The sequence below is a fragment of the Delphinus delphis genome, chromosome 2, assembly GCF_949987515.2.
Source record: "Delphinus delphis chromosome 2, mDelDel1.2, whole genome shotgun sequence".
Classification (NCBI taxonomy): Eukaryota; Metazoa; Chordata; class Mammalia; order Artiodactyla; family Delphinidae; genus Delphinus; species Delphinus delphis.
This window is the reverse complement of record NC_082684.1, coordinates 137179401-137197696: the sequence shown is the minus strand read 5'-3', so window position 1 is coordinate 137197696 and position 18296 is coordinate 137179401. Positions and strand designations below refer to the sequence as shown.

Below are 18296 nucleotides of genomic sequence, written 5' to 3'. Positions count from 1 at the left end.
ACATTTATAAAGTATTCCATGAAAAATTATACTTACCAGCTTTGTAAGATATAGTGTTAGTCTTTGCCACCGATTTTTTATAACATAAGTACACTGCTGATCCCCACTGAATTAAAAAAAAAAGGAAATATCATTAAATTGTAAAAGGTAGTAACTTAATAAAATGGAATCTCTTTGATCTCTCCAGTATGTATTTCCTAAGATGTAGTGACAGATTTCTTTCTATTTTCACTTGGTTATTTTGTCAGCATTTTATTGGAGTTATTGCCTAATTTTCTTTCAGAAGTAAAATGTAACATATTTTCCCCTTGCGATAGCAGTAACATGAGGATAACGACCCTTTAAAACAAAACTAAATCACAAAAATTTAGATTTTATTCTAAGCCCAAACTCTGGGCAGAAATGATAAAAAGAAATACCTACTCGTGTATGTAGACCTTTCTTTTGATTCCACAACACCTTTCAGATATTGCCAGATTTTTCTCCAGTTCTTTATACCAAAACTCAAGAGTTGTAATTTGCCATATCCATTTCCTTATTTCCTATTCTTTCATGAATCCATTCCAAACCAGGTTTTAATCCCATCATTTTTTTAAAAGAACACTTTAACGACTTTAATGATGCCAAATGTAACAGTTGATTCCTAGTCTTCATCTTTTTCAACCTCTCAGCAGATTTTGATACCACTAACGACTCCCTTCCTGAAACATTTTCCTGTCTTGGCTTTTGAGGCATCACACTCTCCTGGGTCCCTCGCCACCAAATCTCTGGCCAGTCCTCAATCTCCCCTGTAGCATCCCCTCTCTTTTCCTGATCATTAAATGTGATCTTTTCTTTACTTTCTCTAAATGATCTCATCTATTTAGTACCACGCCTTTAAATAACAGCTACTCTTCAAAGAGTCTCAAATTCCTAGTCCCAGCTACAAATGAGATGAAGAAGACTATGGGTAAAGCAGATCTGGGGGCAAAGAAAAGGAGTTTTAGACATCTTAAGTTTGAAACATCTATTAGACATCCAAGCATAGAGTCAAATGGAGGTAAGGTGAGAAGTCTGAAACAGATATGTAACTTAGGAGATGTCACCACTTGACATGAGGTGGTGACAGATACATTCACAGAGCACATTTCCTCACCTCCTTCAGGCCTCAACTCAAATGTCATTTTATTAGACAGCCTTCCTTTCATCACCTTACATACAGTAACAAGTCTCTACCCTCCCCAGTCCTCCCTACTGCCCCTATCTGTTTGTTGTTTTTTTTTCTTTTTTCCATGCATAGATAGCACTTACCACCACTGGGCATATTGTATATTCTCTAATTTATTATCTGCCTCCCACCACTAGAACATAAGCTCCATGATGGTAAGGGCTTTGTTTTGTCCACTGCTGTATCTAGCACCCAAAACAGTGCCTATTATGTGGAAATACTTAATAAATACTTGTTAAAGGAATGAATGTGAGGGGATGTGTTTGTGCATACATGATGGAGAGTGCCTGCATGGACCAGTATATGAGGACAGATACTTAGCACTGAGAACAAATATATAAAGAAAATACACTTATTTTAAGAAATACATTTTTTAAATATTAAGAGATTACTATAACAAACACCCATTTACTCACCCCCTAGTTTTAACAAATGTTAACAATGACCTTATTTGCTTCCGATATTTTAATTTATAAAGAAACAAAAAAATTACAGATTTAACTAAAACCTCATCTTCCATCCCTTTCTGTCCTCTAGAGATTGAGGCACCACCTTCCATCCCTTTCTGTCCTCTAACTACTAGCCTGAAGCTAGCGCATTTCATTCACATGCATTTTAAAAATTTCTACTACGTAAATATACACATCTTTAAGTATGTAAAGATGTTTTGTATGCTTTATGACTTTAATAAATGGTGATGCGCTGAATATACTCCTTTATGGCTTGCTTTCTCACTCATCAAAATGATTTTGAGAATTAGTTACGTTGATACAGATCTACTTGCTTCATCTGAACCGCTGGATAGTATTCCATTAATGAAAGAAACAGTTTCTTTTATCCATTCCCCTACTGAGGGACATTTAGGTTGTTTCCTTTTGGGGGGACTATTATGAACAATGATACAATAAGTTGGCTCATCATCTAGAAATTTTCCACTTTCTTAAACATTTTTAGTATGTCCCCAGCAGATTAGTATGTTAAATCCTAACTTATTTAGGACATTAAGTTATGCTCATTGCTCTGTTGGGATTTTATTTTTTAATAAACATTTCAATATTTTTGCATCAAAAGAATGGATGTATAAAATTCAAGTGGATATTATGAATGCAGGCAAACTGGACTTTTAGTTTATCTGGTGGGTAAAAAATTTATAAAGGATCCTGTATTGCAATCTCAACTCCAGTTCCCAATAAGCCAAATTTGTAAAGATAACAAAATAACCTTCAATAACTTTTGTGATGATAAAAAAGGAGCTATATATGACCATGTGGATACGGTAGAAACCGAAAGGAATATCCTAAAATAAAAAACAAAGACTTAAAGTAAAAGTTAGAAGGGCCCTGGAAGAAAAGAGCCAAGGATACAAGAAGCTTCTTCTAAATTTCTTCTTATACAAAGGTTCAGCAAAAAAGAAAGTAGGAAGAGCCATTGTTCTTAAAATACTTTAAACATTTAACCCATAAAATATCTGCACTGTGGTTTGCCATGGCAAAAACCTTTCTTCTGGAATTACGTGCATGATTTAACTACTTGGTTTGTTAATAACTCCACTTTTCTAAATCAACTTGCTAAATCAAACACTGACATTCCCGAAAAGTTGTAAAACAAGAGCCACTTGTAGAGAATATTAAAAAAATACTCTCAATGAGCTAAAAACTGAGGAGAAAGTCCCAAATTAGCCAAAAATTTGCTGTGCAGATCAAAGCACCTGGACTAAATATCCTTAACTACACATTTTTGCAGTTTTGGAGCATATGACACTCTTAAGTTCTCTTCCAGCTCTAAAATATTCCTGTTCTATTCTAAATCAATCAAAGTCCAAATCACTTAAGGCTTATGGTTCAAAGGTTAAAAAACTAGTAATTCTTGAAAACTTTTGCCACAAGCTTTTATTTTTAAAAATATATTTATTATTTATTAATTTTGTCTGCATCGGGTCTTGGTTGCTGCGCGCGGGCTTTCTCTAGTTGCTGCGAGCAGGGGTTACTCTTTGTTGTGGTGCTCCGGCTTCTCATTGTGGTGGCTAATCTTGTTGTGGAGCACAAATTCTAGGTGCATGGGCTCAGCAGCTGTGGCCTGTGGGCTCTACAGCGCAGGCGCAGTAGTTGTGGCCCACGGGTTTAGTTGCTCTGCAGCCTGTGGGATCTTCCAGACTAGGGCTCGAACCCACGTCCCCTGAGTTGGCAGGTGGATTCTTGACCCCTGCACCACCAGGGAAGGCCCCTTGCCTTTTTTTTTTTAACATCTTTATTGGAGTATAATTGCTTTACAATGGTGTGTTACTTTCTGCTTTATAACAAAGTGAATCAGTTATACATATACATATATCCCCATATCTCTTCCCTCTTGTGTCTCCCTCCCTCTCACCCCTCTAGGTGGTCACAAAGCACGGAGCTGATCTCCCTGTGCTATGCGGCTGCTTCCCACTAGCTATCTATTTTACATTTGGTAGTGTATTTATGTCCATGCCACTCTCTCACTTTGCCCCAGCTTAACCTTCCCCACTCCCCGTATCCTCAAATCCATTCCCTAGTAGGTCTGTGTCTTTAATCCTGTCTTGCCGCAAGGTTCTTCATGATGATTTTTTTTTTTAAGATTCCATATATATGTGCTGGCATATGGTATTTGTTTTTATCTTTGTGACTTACTTCACTCTGTATGACACACTCTAGGACCACCCACCTTACTAAAGATAACTCAATTTAATTTCTTTTTATGGCTGAGTAATATTCCATTGTATATATGTGCCACATCTTCTTTATCCATTCATCTGTTGATGGACACTTAGGTTGCTTCCATTTCCTGGCTATTGTAAATAGAGCTGCAGTGAATATTGTGGTACATGACTCTTTTTGAATTATAGTTTTCTCAGGGTATATGCCCAGTAGTGGGATTGCTGGGTCGTATGGTGGTTCTATTTTTAGTTTTTTAAGGAACCTCCATACTGTTCTCCATAGTGGCTGTATCAATTTACATTCCCACCAACAGTGCAAGAGGGTTCCCTTTCTCCACACCCTCTGCAGCATTTATTGTTTGTAGATTTTTTGATGATGGCCATTCTGACTGGTGTGAGATGATATCACATTGTAGTTCTGATTTGCATTTCTCTAATGATTAATGATTTTGAGCATGCTTTCATGTGTTTGTTGGTAATCTGTATATGTTCTCTGGTGAAATGTCTATTTAGGTCTTCTGCCCATTTTTGGATTGGGTTGTTTGTTTTCTTGATATCGAGCTGCATGAGCTGCTTATAAGTTTTGGAGATTAATCCTTTGTCAGTTGCTTCATTTGCAAATATTTTCTCCCATTCTGAGGGTTGTCTTTTCACCTTGTTTATGCTTTCCTTTGCTGTGCAAAAGTTTTTAAGTTTCATTAGGTCCCATTTGTTCATTTTTGTTTTTATTTCCATTACTCTAGGAGGTGCATCAAAAAAGATCTTGCTGTGATTTATGTCATGGACTGTTGTGCCTATGTTTTCCTCTAAGAGTTTGATAGTGTCTGCCATTACACTTAGGTCTTTAATCCATTTTGAGTTTATTTTTGTGTATGGTGTAAGGGAGTGTTCTAATTTCATTCTTTTACATGTAGCTGTCTAGTTCTCCCAGCACCACTTATTGAAGAGGCTGTCTTTTCTCCACTGTATATTCTTGCCTCCTTTATCAAAGATAAGGTGACCATAGGTGTGTGGGTTTATCTCTGGGATTTCTAACCTGTTCCACTGATCTATATTTGTTTTTGTGCCAGTAACATACTGTCTTGATTACTGTAGCTTTGTAGTATAGTCTGAAGTAAGGGAGCCTGATTCCTCCAGCTCCGTTTTTCGTTCTCAAGATTGCTTTGGCTATTCGGGGTCTTTTGTGTCTCAAACAAATTGTGAAATTTTTTGTTCTAGTTCTGTGAAAAATGTCAGTGGTAGTTTGATAGGGATTGCATTGTAACTGTAGACTGCTTTGGGCAGTAGAGTCATTTTCACTATGTTGATTCTTCCAATCCAAGAACATGGTATATCTCTCCATCTGTTGGTATCATCTTTAATTTCTTTCATCAGTGTCTTATAATTTTCTGCATACAAGTCTTTTGTCTCCTTAGGTAGGTTTATTCCTAGATGTTTTATTCATTTTGTTGCAATGGTAAATGGGAGTGTTTCTTTAATTTCTCTTTCAGATTTTTCAGCATTAGTGTATAGGAATGCCAGAGATTTCTGTGCATTAATTTTGTATCCTGCTACTTCACCAAATTCATTGATTAGCTCTAGTAGTTTTCTGGTGGCATCTTTAGGATTCTCTATGTATAGTAACATGTCATCTGCAAACAGTGACAGCTTTACTTCTTGTTTTCCGATTTGGATTCCTTTTATTTCCTTTTCTTCTCTGATTGCTGTGGCTAAAACTTCCAAAACTATGTTGAATAAGAGTGGTGAGAGTGGGTAACCTTGTCTTTTTCCTGATCGTAGTGGAAATGGTTTCAGTTTTTCACCACTGAGGACGATGTTGGCTGTGGATTTGTCATATATGGCCTTTATTATGTTGAGGTAAGTTCCCTCTATGCCTACTTTCTGGAGGGTTTTTATCATAAATGGGTGTTGAATTTTGTCAAAACCTTTCTCTGCATCTATTGAGATGATCATTTGGTTTTTCTCCTTTGATTTGTTAATATGGTGTATCACATTGATTTGCGTATATTGAAGAATCCTTGCATTCCTGGGATAAACCCCACTTGATCATGGTGTATGATCCTTTTAATGTGCCGTTGGATTCTGTTTGCTAGTATTTTGAGGATTTTTGCATCTATATTCATCAGTGATATTGGCCTGTAGGTGTCTTTCTTTCTGACATCTTTGTCTGGTTTTGGTTATCAGGGTGATGGTGGCCTAGTAGAGTGTGTTCTACTAGGGTGTTGGGTGTGTTCTACTAGGGTGTTGGGTGTGTTCTACTAGGGTGTTGGGTGTGTTCCTCCCTCTGCTATATTTTGGAAGAGTTTGAGAAGGATAGGTGTTAGCTCTTCTCTAAATGTTTGACAGAATTCGCCTGTAAAGCCATCTGGTCCTGGGCTTTTGTTTGTTGGAAGATTTTTAATCACAGTTTCAATTTCAGTGCTTGTGATTGCTCTGTTCATATTTTCTATTTCTTCCTGGTTCAGTCTTGGAAGGTTATGCATTTCTAAGAATTTGTCCATTTTTTCCAGGTTCTCCATTTTTTTAAAATAAATTTATTTATTTTAGTTTATTTATCTTTGGCTGCATTGGGTCTTCATTGCCCCACGTGGGCTTTCTGTAGCTGCGGCAAGTGGGGGCTACTCTTCATTGCAGTGTGTGGGCTTCTCATTGCGGTGGCTTCTCTTGTTGGGGAGCATGGGCTCTAGGCGTGCGGGCTTCAGTAGTTGTGGCACACGGGCTCAGTAGTTGTGGCTTGCGGGCTCTAGAGTGCAGGCTCAGTAGTTGCGGCGCACGGGCTTAGTTACTCCATGGCATGTGGGCTCTTCCCAGACCAGGGATCGAACCTGTGTCCACTGCACTAGCAGGCAGATTCTTAACCACTGCGCCACCAGGGAAGTCCCCAGGTTGTCCATTTTATTGGCATATAGTTGCTTTTGGTAATCTCTCATTATCCTTTGTATTTCTGCAGTGTCAGTTGTTACTTCTCCTTTTTCATTTCTAGTTCTATTGATTTGAGTTTTCTCCCTTTTTTTCTTGATGAATCTGGCTAATGGTTTATCAATTTCGTTTATCTTCTCAAGGAACCAGCTTTCAGTTTTATTGATCTTCGCTATCGTTACCTTCATTTCTTTTTCATTTATTTCTGATCTGATCTTTATGAATTCTTTCCTTCTGCTAAGTTTGGGGGTTTTTTGTTCTTCTTTCTCTAAGTGTTTTAGGCGTAAGGTTAGGTTGTTTATTTGAGATGTTTCTTGTCTCTTAAGGTAGGATTGTATTGCTATAAACTTCCCTCTTAGAACTGCTTTTGCTGCATCCTATAGGTTTTGGGTCATCATGTTTCCATTGTCATTTGTATCTAGGTATTTTTTGATTTCCTCTTTGATTTCTTCAGTGATCTCTTGGTTATTAACTAGTGTATTGTTCAGCCTCCATGCATCTGTATTTTTTACAGATTTTTTCCTGTAATTGATATCTAGTCTCATAGTGATGTGGTCGGAAAAGATGCTTGATACGATTTCAATTTTCTTAAATTTACCAAGGCTTGATTTGTGACCCAAGATATGATCTATCCTGGAGAATGTTCCATGAGCACTTGAGAAGAAAGTGTATTCTGTTGTTTCTGGATGCACTGTCCTATAAATATCAATTAAGTCCATCTTGTTTAATGTATCATTTAAAGCTTGTGTTTCCTTATTTATTTTCATTTTGGATGATCTGTCCACTGGTGAAAGTGGGGTGTTAAAGTCCCCTACTATGAATGTGTTACTGTCGATTTCCCCTTTTATGGCTGTTAGTATTTGCCTTATGTATTGAGGTGCTCCTACGTTGGGTGCATAAATATTTACAATTGTTATATCTTCTTCTTGGAATGATACGTTGATCATTATGTAGTGTCCTTTTTTTTTTCTTTTGTTTTTGTTTTTATTTGCGGTATGTGGGCCTCTCACTGTTGTGGCCTCTCCTGTTGCAGAGCACAGGCTCCAGACACGCAGGCTCAGCGGCCATGGCTCACGGGCCCAGCCACTCCGCGGCATGTGGGATCTTCCCAGACCGGGGCACGAACCCGTATCCCCTGCATCAGCAGGCGGACTCTCAACCACTGCGCCACCAGGGAAGCCTTGTAGTATCCTTCTTTGTCTCTTGTGATAGTCTTTGTTTTAAAGTCTATTTTGTCTCATATGAGAATTGCTAATCAAGTCCAGGAAGCACAGAGAGTCCCATACAGGATAAATCCAAGGAGAGACACACCAAGACATATATTAATCAAACTATCAAAAATTAAACACAGAGAAAAAATATTAAAAGCAGCAAGGGAAAAACAACAAATAACATACAAGGGAATCCCCATAGGGTTAACAGCTGATCTTTCAGGAGAAACTCTGCAAGCCAGAAGGGAGTGGCAGGACATATTTAAAGTGATGAAGGGGGAAAACCTACAACCAAGATTACTCTACCCAGCAAGGATCTCATCCAGATTTGACAGAGAAACTAAAACCTTTACAGACAAGCAAAAACTAAGAGAATTCAGCACCACCAAACCAGCTTTACAACAAATGCTAAAGGAAATTCTCTAGGCAGCAAACACAAGAGAAGGAAAATACCTACAAAAACCCAAAACAATTAAGAAAATGATAATAGGAACATACATATCAATACTTACCTTAAATGTAAATGGATTAAATGCTCCAACCAAAGGACATAGACTGGCTGAATGGATACAAAAACAAGACCCGTATATATGCTGTCTACAAGAGACCCACTTCAGACCTAGGGACACATACAGACTGAAAGTGAGGGGATGGAAAAAGATATTCCATGCTATAAGCTTTTATTTATTTATTTATTTATTTTTTGCGGTACGTGGGCTTCTCACTGTTGTGGCCTCACCTGTTGCGGAGCACAGGCTCCGAATGCGCAGGCTCAGCGACCATGGCTCACGGGCCTAGCCGCTCCGCGGCACGTGGGATCTTCCCAGACCGGGGCACGAACCCGTGTACCCTGCATCAGCAGGCGGACTCTCAACCACTGCGCCAACAGGGAAGCCCGCCAGAAGATTTTAATGGGAGGTGGAGAAGTGGGGGAAACATTTTTTGAGGCCAAAGCTGTAAACCTCGTAAAAAAATCATGTATGAACTTGAGGAAAGACTCCTCATGCATTTCCTCATGTCCATTAGACTGTTTTTTGGGTTTTGGTTTTTTGGGTTTTTTTCCTCCTGGTTTTGAAAACTAGTAGATGCTTTCAATCAAGCCACCTAATCTCCCCAAATCAAAAATAAGCTATAATAACTATACCCTTGAGTATTATCCACACATCAATAATTTATATCTAACCTTTGTCTGATTCTCTATATACACATTTGGCAGATATGAAAACAAGTTTCCTGCATTGCATGTCTATTTTAGTTTTTCTGAACGAGTTAGAAGTCATTGTACATCTCCTACAGAGATCTAAATTTGCTTTTACTACCTTATAGTCAATGGAAACAAAGATTGTTAAAAGATATAAACCACAACCCATTGCTTAAAATAAGACCCTACCACTAAGATTAGGGAACTTTCTCTATATTCAGGACTGATACTAGATTTAAGAGTAAGAAAATAGGATGGCGGAGTAGAAGGACGTGCTCTTACTCCGTCTTGCGAGAACACCAGAATCATAACTAGCTGCTGGACAATCATCGAAAGGAAGACACTGGAACTCACCAAAAAAGATACACCACATCCAAAGACAAAGGAGAAGCCACAATGAGACGGCAGGAGGGGCGCAATCACAGTAAAATCAAATCCCATAACTGCTGGGTGGGTGACTCACAGACTGGAGAACACTTATACCACAGAAGTCAACCCACTGGAGTGAAGGTTCTGAGCCCCACATCAGGCTTCCCAACCTGGCGGTCTGGCAACGGAAGGAGGAATTCCTACAGAATCAGACTTTGAAGTCTAGTGGGAATTGACTGCAGGACTTCGAAAGGACTGGGGGAAACAGAGACTCCACTCTTGGAGGGCACACACAAAGTAGTGTGCACATTGGGACACAGGGGAAGGAGCAGTGGCCCTATAGGAGACTGAACCAGACCTACCTGCTAGTGTTGGAGCCTCTCCTGCAGAGGCGAGAGGTGGCTGTGGCTCACCATGGGGACAAGGACACTGGCAGCAGAAGTTCTGGGAAGTACTCCTTGGTGTGAGCCCTCCCAGAGTCTGTCATTAGCCCCACCAAAGACCCCAGGTAGGCTCCACTGTTCGCTTGCCTCAGGCAAAACAACCAACAGGGAGGGAACCCAGCCCCGCCCATCAACAGTCAAGCAGATTAAAGTTTTACTGAGCTCTGCCCACCAGAGCAACAGTCAGCTCTACCCACCACCAGCCCCTCCCATCAGGAAACTTACACAAGCCTCTTAGATAGCCTCATCCACCAGAGGGCAGACAGCAGAAGCAAGAAGGACTACAATCCTGCAGCCTATGGAACAAAAACCACATTCACAGAAAGATAGACAAGATGAAAAGACAGAGGGCTATGTACCAGATGAAGGAACAAGATAAAACGCCAGAAAAACAACTAAATGAGGTGGAGATAGGCAACCTTCCAGAAAAAGAATTCAGAATAATGATAGTGAAGATAATCCAGGACCTCGGAAAAAGAAGATGCAAGAAATGTTTAACGAAGACCTAGAAGAATTAAAGAACAAACAGAGATGAACAATACAAAACTGAAATGAAAACTACACTAGAAGGAATCAATAGCAGAATAACTGAGGCAGAAGAACGGATAAGTGACCTGGAAGACAGAATGGTGGAATTCACTGCTGCCAAACAGAATAAAGAAAAAGAATGAAAAGAAATGAAGACAGCCTAAGAGACCTCTGGGACAACATTAAGCGTAACAACATTCGCATTATAGGGGTTCCAGAAGGAGAAGAGAGAGAGAAAGGACCAGAGAAAATATTTGAAGAAATTATAGTCGAAAACTTCCCTAACATGGGAAAGGAAATAGCCACCCAAGTCCAGGAAGCTCAGAGAGTCCCATACAGGATAAACCCAAGGAGAAACACACTGAGACACATAATACTCAAATTGGCAAAAATTAAAGACAAAGAAAAATTACTGAAAGCAGCAGGGGAAAAACGACAAATAACATACAAAGGAACTCCCATAAGGTAAACAGCTGGTTTCTCAGCAGAAACTCTACAAGCCAGAAGGAAGTGGCAATGATATACTTAAAGTGATGAAAGGGAAGAAGCTACAACCAAGATTACTCTACCCAGCAAGGATCTCAATTAGATTCGATGGAGAAACCCTAATCAAAAGCTTTACAGACAAGCAAAAGCTAAGAGAATTCAGCACCACCAAACGAGCTCTACAACAAATGCTAAAGGAACTTCTCTAAGTGGGAAACATAAGAGAAGAAAAGGACCTACAAAAACAAACCCAAAACAATTAAGAAAATGCTCATAGGAACATACATATCGATAATTACCTTAAACGTGAATGGATTAAATGCTCCAACAAAAGACACAGGCTTGCTGAATGGATACAAAAATAAGACCCATATATTTGCTGTCTACAAGAGACCCACTTCAGCCCTAGGGACACATAAACTGAAAGTGAGGGGATGAAAAAATATATTCCATGTAAATGGAAATCAAAAGAAAGCTGGAGTAGCTATACTCATATCAGATAAAATAGACTTTAAAATAAAGAATGTTACAAGAGACAAGGACGGACACTACATAATGATCAAGGGATCAATCCAAGAAGAAGATGTAACAATTATAAATATATATGCACACAACATAGGAGTACCTCAATACATAAGGCAACTGCTAACAGGTATAAAGAGGAAATCAACAATAACACAATAATAGTGGGGGCTTTAACACCTCACTTACACCAATGGACAGATTATCCAAAATGAAAATAAACAAGGAAACATAAGCTTTAAATGGCACAATAGACCAGACAGATTTAATTGATATTTATTGGACATTCCATCCCAAAACACCAGACTACACTTGCTTCTCAAGTGCACACGGAACATTCTCCAGGATAGATCACATCTTGGGTCACAAATCAAGCCTCAGTAAATTTAAGAAAATTGAAATCATATCAAGCATCTTTTCTGACCACAACGCTATGAGATTAGAAATGAATTACAGGGAAAAAAACTTAAAAAACACAAACACATGCAGGCTAAACAATATGTTACTAAATAACCAAGAGATCACTGAAGAAATCAAAGAGGAAATCAAAAAATACCTAGAGACAAATGACAATGAAAACATGATGATCCAAAACCTATGGGATGCAGCAAAAGCAGTTCTAAGAGGGAAGTTTATACCTATACAAGCTTACCTCAAGAAACGAGAAAAATCTCAAATAAACAATCTAACCTTACACCTAAAGGAACCAGAGAAAGAAGAACAAAGAAAACTCAAAGTTAGCAGAAGGAAAAAAATCATAAAGATCAGAGCAGAAATAAATGAAATAGAAACAAACAGTAGCAAAGATCAATAAAACTAAAAGCTGGTTCTTTGAGAAGATAAACAAAATTGATAAACCATTAGCCAGACTCATCAAGAAAAAGAGGGAGAGGACTCAAATCAATAAAATTAGAAATGAAAAAGGAGAAGTTACAACAGACACCGCAGAAATACAAAGCATCCTAAGAGACTACTACAAGCAACTCTATGCCAATAATATGCACAACCTGGAAGAAATGGACAAATTCTTAGAAAGGTATAACATTTCACGACTGAACCAGGAAGAAATAGAGAATATGAACAGACCAATTACAAGTAATGAAATTGAAACTGTATCAAAAATCTTCCAACAAACAAAAGTCCAGGACCAGATGGCTTCAAAGGTGAACTCTATGAAACATTAACATAAGAGCTAACACACATCCTTCTCAAACTCTTCCAAAAAATTACAGAGGGAGGAACACTCCCAAACTCACTCTATGAGGCCACCATCCCCCTGATACCAAAACCAGACAAAGATACTACAAAAACAGAAAATTACAGAAAAATATCACTGATGAATATAGATGCAAAAATCCTCAACAAAATACTAGCAAACAGAATCCAACAACACATTAAAAGGATCATACACCATGATCAAGTGGGATTTATCCCAGGGATGCAAGGATTTTCAATATACGGAAATCAATCAATGTGATACACCATATTAACAGATTGAATAAAAACCATATGATCATCTCAATAGATGCAGGAAAAACTTTTGACAAAATTCAACACCCATTTATGAAAAGAACTCTCGAGAAAGTGGGCACAGAGGGAAACTACCTCAACATAATAAAGGCCATATATGACAAACCCACAGCAAACATCATTCTCAATGGTGAAAAACTGAAAGCATTTCCACTAAGATCAGGAACAAGACAAGGAGGTCCACTCTCACCACTATTATTCAACATAGTTTTGGAAGTCCTAGCCATGGCAATCAGAGAAGAAAAAGAAATAAAAGGAATACAAATTGGAAAAGAAGAAGTAAAACTGTCACTGTTTGCAGATGACATGATACTATACATAGAGAAGCCTAAAAATGCCACCAGAAAACTACTAGAGCTAATCAATGAATTTGGTAAAGTTGCAGGATACAAAATTAATGCACAGAAATCTCTTGCATTCCTATACACTAACGTTGAAAAATCTGAAAGAGAAATTAAGGAAACACTCCCATTTACCATTGCAACAAAAAGAATAAAATACCTAGGAATAAACCTACCTAAGGAGACAAAAGACCTGTATGCATAAAATTATAAGACACTGATGAAAGGAATTAAAGATGATACCAACAGATGGAGAGATATACCATGTTCTTGGATTGGAAGAATCAATATTGTGAAAATGACTCTACTACCCAAAGCAAGCTACAGATTCAATGCAATCCCTACCAAATTACCAATGGCATTTTTTACAGAACTAGAACAAAAAATCTTAAAATTTGTATGGAGACACAAAAGACCCCGAATAGCCAAGGCAGTTGTGAGAAAGAAAAACAGAGCTGGTGGAATCAGACTCCCTGACTTCAGATTATACTACAAAGCTACAGTAATCAAGACAATATGGTACTGGCACAAAAACAGAAACATAGATCAATGGAACAAGATAGAAAGCCCAGAGATAAACCCACGCACCTATGGTCAACTAATCTATGACAAAGGAGGCAAGAATATACAATGGAGAAAAGACAGTCTCTTCAGTAAGTGGTGTTGGGAAAACTGGACAGGTACATTTAAAAGAATGAAATTAGAACACTCCCTAATACCATACACAAAAATAAACTCAAAATGGATTAGAGACCTAAATGTAAGACAGGACACTATAAAACTCTTAGAGGAAAACATAGAACACTCTTTGACATAAATCACAGCAAGATCTTTTTTGATCCACCTCCTAGAGTAATGGAAATAAAAACAAAAATAAACAAATGGGACCTAATGAAACTTAAAAGCTTTTGCACAGCAAAGGAAAGCATAAACAAGATGAAAAGACAACCCTCAGAATGGCAGAAAATATTTGCAAATGAATCAATGGACAAAGGATTAATCTGCAAAATATATAACCAGGTCATGCAACTCAATATTAAAGCAAGAAACAACCCAATCCAAAAATGGGCAGAAGACTAAACAGACATTTCTCCAAAGAAGACATACAGATGGCCAAGAAGCACATCAAAAGCTGCTCAACATCACTAATTATTAGAGAAATGCAAATCAAAACTACAATGAGGTATCACCTCACACCAGTTGGAATGGGCATTATCAGAAAATCTACAAACAACAAATGCTGGAGAGGGTGTGGAGAAAAGGGAACCCTTGCACTGTTGGTGGGAATGTAAAATGATACAGCCACTATGGAGAACAGTATGGAGGTTCCCTAAAAAACTAAAAATAGAATTACCATATGATCCAGCCATCCCCCTACTGGGCATATACCCAGAGAAAACCATAATTCAAAAAGACACATGCACTGCAATGTTCATTGCAGTACTATTTACAATAGCCGGGTCATGGAAGCAACCTAAATGCCCATCAACAGACAAATGGATAAAGAAGATGTGGTATATATATACAATGGAATATTACTCGGCCATAAAAAGGAAAGAAATTGGGTCATTTGTTAAGACGTGGATGGATCTAGAGACTGTCATACAGAGTGAAGTAAGTCAGAAAGAGAAAAACAAATATCGTATATTAACGCATGTATGTGGAACCTAGAAAACTGGTACAGATGAACCGGTTTGTAGGCCAGAAGTTGAGACACAGATGTAGAGAACAAACGTATGGACACCAAGGGGGGAAAGACGCAGGGGGGCGGGGATGGTGATGTGCTGAATTGGGCGATTGGGATTGACATGTATACACTGATGTGTATAAAATTGACGACTAATAGGAGCTTGCTGTATAAAAAAATAAAATAAAATTCAAAAATTAAGAAGAAAAGAGTTAAGAGAATAAACATTTAAGAGGTTTTTATTCCTATAATGTTTCTTAAGAGAACTGAGACGACCTTAAACACTGGGCAAAAATAAAATAAAACAACTCTTCCTTGCTGTATGTCAATTATATCTCAAAACTGAAAAAAAAGAAAATCTCATCCTCAGTCGTTAAATGCACATAAAAGGGACTGAATAAGCAGAGTTAACTAAGGAATAATTAATAACAGCTAACGTTTACATAGCACTTACTAGGTACTATCCTAAGTTCTTTACAGATATGAAACATTTAATCTTCACAAAAAACCTGTGAAATAAAATACTACTTTATCCTTGTTTCATGCATGAGGAAACTGAGGCACAAAGAGTTAAAGAACTTGTCCAAGACATGCATCTGGAATGCAAATCCAGCAGGTTAGCTGGAGTCCATTCTGTTCACACTATGTTACACTGCCTCTTTATTCTTTCAGCAGAGAATTAATGCTCTCTGACAACACTGGGACCAATACTTTAGAGTAAGGAAAAATAGGAACTCAGGTGTGGTTTTGGTTTCAGTGCAACAAGTCTACCTTGAACACTTTGATTAATTAATAAGACCTAGAAATGGTTCTAATGACATTGGCGATTTCCTTTGAACACAAAACTAACAAATCTATAAAATAAAGGAAAATTCACCAATGGGAAAAGGGCAAGTATCTGTGAGCCTGAACAGTCTTGCTAAAACACCAAACCAAATCTTGAAACAAGGTTAAGCTGGACATCAGATTATGGAAGAGTACAAAAACCCTTCTTGCCATCACTATCAATACCACATGAGGCCTGTAAAACTTTCTTGCTACCATGATCTTCTTCCTCCACCATAATCTCTCCACTGTCACATGTAATCATCAAATCAAAATGCAAAGATAGCATGAAAGAATAGGGTATTTTGTATATGAATGGCTGTTGACAAGTAGGGGTCACATAGCTGCAAATAACTCTTTTAGGATACAAATGAGATACCGTCAGCATCCATTTTTCGAATTACCTATTTAAACATTTTAAACGAATACTGCTACTACCTTAAAACTGCAGATTTTTCTAAAAGAAAATTTGGAATTGAAAGGTATTTACAGATAATAAACTAACACATATATAGTGTTTTCTTACATGTTCTGGAACATGATTCTAAATTAATTTAACCATCACAATTACTTATAAGGTAGATGCTACTATCACTCTCATTTTACAATTGTGAAACTGAGGCACAGAGAAGTTATGTTACTTTCTCAAGGTCACAAAGCCAATAAGTGTCAGAGATAGGATTAATATCCAGACACTCCGGCTCCAGAGTCTGTGCTTTGAACCACTTGGCTATACTGATCTTAACCACTACACAATACAGATCTATTTTACTATCTTATTGAGGGGGTTAAAAACATTTTCAGACTCCTAAAATTTGTGTTGTATCCAGTCACATATCAATACACTCCATTTCTTTTTCTTGTAGCTTTACCTAAAGCTTCAGTATTTCTCTTCTTGCTAGCTTAAAAGAAGAGAGCACATAAGAGCTCAATAAATGTAAATTATTTTAGGAAGTATGTAGTTCTAACTATGGTCATAACAGCTTTGCTTGTAATATAAAAAACTTAGAATCTAAATGTCTTACAATAGAAGATGGAATAAATTGTGGCACATCCACTTAATGTAGTAATATTTAGCCATTCAAAGCTGTTATATATGAAAAGATGTTAAACCTCCACAATAATCAAAGAAATGCAAATTAAAATTAGAATGATTTCTTCTTATTAGATAGTCAATAATTAAAAAGGGATTGATAACAACCAGTGTTGGTGAGGTACAGGACCTGGGAAAGGGCATTCTTATACAGTACGGTTGCTGGGAATATAAACTGTCACAACTTTTTCAGAGCAATCTGTCAACACTTCTCAAAATGTACACCATACCCATCAATTCTAGTTACAATTATTTACTCTTCCAGAAACACTCCAATAAATATACAAAGAAAAAGGCACAAAATTGATCAAAGCAGCATTATGAGTAATGGGAAAAACTGGAAATAACTTGTATTCATCATTCTTCATTTGTATTTTCTGGAATACTATACAATCATTGAAAGAATTAAGTAGAGAGTTATATTAACTGACAAAGATGGATAGTTAAAAAAAAGCTTATATCAGAATATATTGAAATTTCCAATTTTTGAAAAATAAAGGATGAATTTATCCATATTACATATACTCCACATATGTGCACACAAAAGGGTCTGGAAGGATACAAGCCAAATTGTTAATTGTTAATCCTGGCAAAGGATCACAAAAGATGGAAGCAGGAACAAGAACTTTCGCTCTTTACTTCCTAGATGTATGATTTGCTCCCCTCCCCCTCTCAATTTTTTTTTGACTATATATTTCTTTTTAAAATTTAAAACAGCAATTAAAAAAAAAAGATAATTACAATTACAGATCATGCATGGCCTTAAGGCTACTGGAAGGACTCTGGCTTTTACTAAGAGTGAGATGGGAAGCCATTAAGGGTTGTAAACCAAAGAGAGATATGATCTAATTTGTTTTGCTATGTGAAGAATAGGTTGTAGGAAGAAGTAGAAGCAGTGATCAGCTAAACCAGGGGTCTGGCAAACTACGGCTTGTGTTTGACCCAAGGCCTGTTTGTACAACTGAGCTAAGACTGGTAAAAAGGTTGTTTTTAAAACAAAGGATGAATTTGCGACAGAGCCTGTATATGACCTGCAAAAGCTAACTTATCATTTAGCCCTTTATTCAAAAGTTTGCCTAACTCCTGAATTAGGAGACCACTGCAATAATCCAGTTAAGAGATGATTATGGCTTGGATCAGGGCTGCAGCACGTGGAGAAGCTGAGAAGTGTTCAAGTTCAAAATATGTTTTGAAATGAAAGTCAAGAGAATTTACAGAAGAAGTGAATGAGAGGTAGAAGATAAAGGTTAAGGATTACTC

General features: G+C 37.5%; 1 protein-coding gene across 4 annotated transcripts in view; it reads right to left on the bottom strand.

Annotated features, from left to right (window-relative positions):
- Window positions 1–18296, bottom strand: part of DENND4A (DENN domain containing 4A) — a 132583-nt gene that overhangs the window by 71439 nt on the left and 42848 nt on the right. For all 4 annotated transcript variants that reach the window (XM_069540472.1, XM_060005743.1, XM_060005744.1 and 1 more), the window contains exon 5: window positions 37–106. In XM_069540472.1, the coding sequence (XP_069396573.1) occupies window positions 37–106 (70 nt within the window). The remainder of the gene's footprint in view (window positions 1–36; window positions 107–18296) is intronic.